The sequence below is a fragment of the Cupressus sempervirens genome, chromosome 1 (genome assembly GCF_028749045.1).
Source record: "Cupressus sempervirens isolate cs-2001-9-10 chromosome 1, ASM2874904v1, whole genome shotgun sequence".
Lineage (NCBI taxonomy): Eukaryota > Viridiplantae > Streptophyta > Pinopsida > Cupressales > Cupressaceae > Cupressus > Cupressus sempervirens.
Window position 1 is genome coordinate 465211957 of NC_143118.1, and position 5834 is coordinate 465217790.

At 34.1% G+C, this 5834-nt stretch overlaps 1 protein-coding gene across 1 annotated transcript; it reads left to right on the forward strand.

Moving 5' to 3' along the window:
• The first annotated feature begins 369 nt into the window (after positions 1-369).
• On the forward strand, positions 370-5197 carry LOC149578311 (putative glucan 1,3-beta-glucosidase A). The gene is made up of 9 exons (XM_089828220.1): positions 370-502; positions 691-836; positions 928-1047; positions 2334-2528; positions 2615-2773; positions 3281-3450; positions 3547-3699; positions 4238-4593; positions 4816-5197. The coding sequence occupies exons 1-9, from the start codon at positions 412-414 to the stop codon at positions 4995-4997; spliced, it is 1572 nt and encodes a 523-aa protein (XP_089684346.1). The 5' UTR covers positions 370-411; the 3' UTR covers positions 4998-5197.
• The last annotated feature ends 637 nt before the right edge of the window (positions 5198-5834 follow it).

A 5834-nucleotide genomic window follows, 5' to 3' on the forward strand; every position in this document is an offset into this window, starting at 1 on the left:
CTGAATAAACCGGAATAGAAGGTGTCAACGGTGAACCGCAGACACAACATAATCGTGATATGGCGTTCTCCCTTTCAATAGTAGACAACAACAATAGGCAGAGCTGCCGGCCAAATCAAATGAGTTTCAAACTCCAAATTCAACGACTATGCTCTGTTCTAAGATTGCTTCTTTATGTCACTGCTTCTGAATTTGCTTCTTTATATTCCATCTTCTAGAATGCCTCTAGCGTGATATATGCGTGGACTTTTGCAATTTCTTACTTTAAATTATGGGTTTCAAGTTGCGTTCTGACTTGGTGATAAACGTCAGCGCATTTAGGTTTGAATTTTTCCCATAAATACTCATTACTCCTCTTCATTCTCCACTATCTTCCATTGGTTTTTTTCCCTTAAAACTTGAAGCTTTGAGATGGGTATTTCAATTGATGTACACCCGAGAAAATGGGTACAGAGATGTTTCGCAGTGGCCTTTCTGGTGCTTGCATTCACAGCATGCTCAGGTGGGTCTCTAAAAGTTTGTTTGGGTCGTTTAATTATTATGATATGTTAAGTTTGAGTATATATTCAAATCAAAGATCTTTCAGAGAAGCTTACAATTTATCGTTGTGTTGTAGAGTCTTGCTTATATTGAATCATTTTGAATAGTAACCTTAGTTTTTTCTAATGAGTTGATCATTCATTGTCGTAGATGCGGGTGGAAGGAAGGTATTGCAGGGGAGGAAGCTTGCAAATAGCACTGAAAAGCATCTGGCTGTAAACTTGGGAGGGTGGCTCAACATTGAAGGATGGATTAAACCCTCGCTCTTTGATGGCATTGTTGACAATGATTTACTGGTACTTATAGGTCAAGTTATTTTAGTACAGAGCAGGGGATTAGTGCAACTCTTTTTAGAATTTACATATATGTTGAATTGTATTGATCCAGGATGGAACACGGATTCAATTGAAATCTGTGAAATTGGGAACCTATGTAGTTGCAGAAAATGGAGGAGGAGATGTTGTTGCAGTCAACAGGACAGATCCCTCCGCATGGGAGACTTTCAGGGTATGTGTAACACTACGATTCTATGCAATTGCTTGCTGCCAAATTTTCTTTTTTAATTATGTATGATTTTATACCTTTTTTTTGTTATCTGGTAAAATATTATGAATCAGTGTCAATAGATCTTTGGCTGAGAATCAAGGACTGTGCATAATCTATTCTGTGAAAGTTATGCGAGACATGATCCTGATAGACCTCATCCTTATAGTATATTTATAGGTTGTTGAATTTTGGTGAATGGAGTAATCAAATTATATACTATTTTGTTCAATCATTAAACTATCCCGCTTTAAAGAACAAAATAAATGAATAACTTTCTAACTGTATAAAACTATTCCGTTTTAAGAAACAAATTAGAATAGCATTTGACTGAATAAGTTTCTTAGTGTATAGAACTATCCTGAACAAAAATAAATGAATAACTTTCTAACTGTATAGAACTATTCCGTTTTAAGAAACAAATTAGAATAGCATTTGACTGAATAAGTTTCTTAGTGTATAGAACTATCCTGAACAAATTACAATAGCAATTGACTGACTAACTTTTTAACTGTATAGAACTATCCCACTTTAAAAGAACAAATTACTATAACATTTCACTGAATAACTTTCTTAACTGTATAGAACTATTATGCTTTAAATGAACAAATTAAAATAGCATTTGACTGAATAACTTTCTAACTGTATAGAACTATCCTGCTTTTAAAGAACAATATACAATAGCATTTGACATAATAGCTTTCTAACTGTATATTCAAGTAGTTCTTAAGGGAGTTCATTTGGTGAATGATTTTATATGATATGGAGCTCATTTTGCTATCTAATATGGGAACATAAGTTCGTGCTGATACTCTTTATTTGATAGTGAAGGGCAGAGGAGTATTGATTTTGCCAAAGTTATTACAGGCACAATCCCTGCCCAATCTCTTATATCATACTTTTAAAAGAAGAAAATACAATAGCATCTGACTGAATAGCATTGTAACTGTATATATAAATAATTTTTAACATTTAGAGGGTTTTACAAAGTTCATTTTGTTTTCTAATATGGGAACACAAATCCATGTCAATATCTCTTTATCTGATAGTCAAGTGCTAAGGGGTGTCGATTTTGTCAAAGTTATAAGAAAATACAATCCTTACCTCGTCCCTTATATCATACCTCTAAGAATTTGAAATTTTGTAGATGGTATAATCAGAGAACATATTATTAACCACAGCAATTTTTGTAATCAATTGAACTACCACACTTTAGAAGAAGATTTCAAGAGTGTTTTTCCATGTTGCAGATATGGCGCGTGAAAGCAGGGACCTATCAGCTGAGAGTGAACAATAAACAGTTCGTAGGAGCAGCAAATGGAGGAGGTGGAATTGTGAATGCTGTAGCAGCAACACCCGAGGCATGGGAAACATTTGAGATCAAAAGAAACCCTGCCAATTCAAGTCAAGTACACATCAAAGTTTCAAATGGAATGTACATGCAGGTATGTGTGTTCCCATATATTTCATTCATTCATGTTGGAGTAACAGGGCAGTATAATTGAAATTCATTGTGCAATGCTCTTTGAAGGCCATGTCAAAAGATCAGATGACTGCTGACTTCAAAGGGGAGCCTGGATGGGATAATGATAATGCCGCAACCTTCGAGATGAGTATTGTTGGGCGGATGCGGGGAGAATTTCAGATCTCTAATGGCTATGAACCAGAGAAAGCTGCTCAAGTCTTAAATGTAATCAACTCCTATTTATCACAATCAGATTTCCACAATCCATTTTCAATGCATAATTAGCTTCTGGATTTGTGTATATTTTTTTAACATCAACTTTTCGGATCATGCTCTGTGGTCGATTATCAGAATGAGATGCAAGAGCATATGACAAGAAAGAAAAAGATCAAACTTTGTGATCCATCATCAGGATGAGAGGCAAGAGGATATGACAAGAAAGAAAATATAGATTATGTTTTTCTTTCTTTTTATGTTTTCTAGTCTCTCATCCTGATAATAATCTATATTTTTCTTTCTCGTCATATTTCTTGCCTCTTATCCTGATGATGGATTACAGAGATAATAGATTACAGAGATAATAGATTACAGAGAATGATCGAAAATGTAAATGTAAAAATACACACGATCAAATCCAGAAACTATTTGTAAAGCTCCTCGAGATAAGATTGTTATCCCCCCATTTGACATATCTTTCTGAATTGTAAACATTTGATTTTTTTAATGTTTCAGGAACACAGAAGCACCTACATTACAGAAGATGATTTTGTCTTCCTGTCGAAACACAACATAAACACAGTGAGAATTCCTGTGGGATGGTGGATTGCAAGTGACCCGAACCCCCCTGCTCCTTTCGTTGGTGGATCTCTCAAGGCACTTGACTCGGGCTTCACTTGGGCTTTGTAAGTGATTTCATCCCAAAACAGGGGACAAATAGGGTGGGGTAATATCTTATTACAAAATTTTCTTTTTATGATGGTTTTCAATCTGTGATGCAGGAGGCACAGTATCAAAGTGATAATCGATCTCCATGCTGCCCCGGGCTCACAAAATGGTGATGAGCACAGTGGAGGTAGAGATGGCTTCATAGAATGGACTGACCCAAAGAACATTGAAACCTCCCTTTCTGCCATTGATTTTCTTGCTGCCAGGTACAGCTCAATGATTCATTACTTTGGTCAATGCAGCTATTGAATTAGTGAAGATACTTGTGCCACGACCACAACTTTTATTCAGTTGTAGGTAAAAGTTCCTTTAGATTGTAAAAATAGGTTGAGTTTGAAGAGGTATTCCAAATTTCTCTTTGTTTATACATAAATGTGATTTAAGATGATTAGTGTAAACAAGTCAAGGAATATATAGTTAGAGTCATGATAAGTCAATTGCTAAAGCTTCTCGACTGTGTTGTTCTAAAGTTCTTAGACTCAAACACCACAATCTATCTAAGGTAAACCAAGTGCATCGGGTAAGTTTGGACCTTGAAGTCAAACTTGAGACCTATAGGGAGCAGACCCACAATACAAGCCAACTCCTCTACCGCTATGGATCATTTATAAATGACTCATATAAATTTATTGTCTACACATATGGTTTAAGATAAATCTATTTAACCAAATCAAAACTTAGAATGTATTGCTCAGGCTGAATGAAGAGCCTAATATATTTAAAATGTTGAAATGATTATGACAGATATGGGGCTCATGAAGCATTATTGGGCATTGAGCTTCTCAATGAACCGAGGGCCCCTGGAGTAGATCTGAATAACTTGACCAGTTATTACAGCCAAGGCTACAAGACTGTTCGAAAGCATTCTCCCACAACCTATGTGATAATGTGCAACAGGATTGGCCCTGCAGATCCCAAGGAACTTTTCTCCATAAACAATGGTCTAACCAATACCGTAGTGGATGTACATTATTACAATCTCTTTGATGACACCACATTCAAAAATATGACCGTTGAGCAGAACATTGACTACATCAGGAACCAGAGAGCTACCACTTTGCAGAGCCTTGTTACTTCCAATGGCCCCCTCATTCTTGTTGGTAAGATTCTCTCATTTATCACACCTCATTTTCCGTTATTAAGTATATTAATGTGGAGAGGTATTTTACAATGACAGTAAGGAGTAACGTGTAATAGTGTCAACATGCGAACAAAATTCTTAACTATGTTGTATTGATCAACCTTGACATTTTCTACATAGATGTAAATAACATAACTATGCTAATTATTGACGGTTTGATAATTGATTTTGGAAATGGCAGGAGAATGGGTAGCAGAATGGATGGTGGAAAATGGATCAAAATCTGATTATCAGAGGTTTGCAGATGCACAACTGGAGGTATATGGAAAGGCCTCTTTTGGATGGGCTTACTGGACCCTAAGAAATGTTAATGAGCACTGGAGCTTTGAATGGATGGTAAACAATCAATACATTAGACTGTGAACAATCTCTTCCATCTTAAAATGCCAATAATAATAGAAATCTTATCAGAATACTGATCAGATGTGACTATGAAATCCATTCTGGTAGTCAATCTTCATCGGCCATCCACATATATAATTGACCTTCACCATTTAATTCTCAATGGTGGATGGATAATAATTTGTTCTTCTCAAATTATATTATAGATTTCTCTTTCATGATTGGCTTTTGCATTTGTAGGATGATAGTGAGTTTCTTTGTGTTGTAAGTGAATGGTAGTCAAAAGAGACAGATACGTTTACAATATTTATATAATCATATAATTTAATTTGAATAAAAGGCAACATCTATTTAATATTTTCTATATGTCTATGATTGATATTATTAATGAATTAATAACATAAACATATATTTATTTAAATAATTGTATCATATACTAGTTGTATAATGTATATATGTCATTGTAGATGTACATTTGACCATTTTCTAATTAACTGAAATTCAATATAATTGTATAGCAACATCAATGAGCACTCTCAATCACATTTGTCCATACTAAATAATCTTATATTTATTAGATTAATAAATTAAATTAAATATACATGGTGGGTGTTATTTAGATGTTACTTTTTATTAAATTAGTTATATGATTACATAAATATAAAGTCACTATTTATTCATATAAAAAGAATACTGAATTTCAATTAATTAGAAAATGGTCAAATGTACATCTAAAATGATGTATATACATTATACAACTAGTGTCATTCTTTTTAAGTGATTTAAGCTTTTGAAAGAAACACTTTTTATAAATAAATATATCATATGTCACATAAATATAGTCTATTTAGTATTAGT

Coding starts and splice junctions, on each gene's coding strand:
- LOC149578311 (XM_089828220.1), top strand. CDS start 412: ATGGGTATTTCAATTGATGTACACCCGAGAAAATGGGTACAGAGATGT. Junction 2,774..3,280: donor AAGCTGCTCAAGTCTTAAAT/GTAATCAACTCC, acceptor TTAATGTTTCAG/GAACACAGAAGCACCTACAT. Junction 3,451..3,546: donor TCGGGCTTCACTTGGGCTTT/GTAAGTGATTTC, acceptor TCTGTGATGCAG/GAGGCACAGTATCAAAGTGA.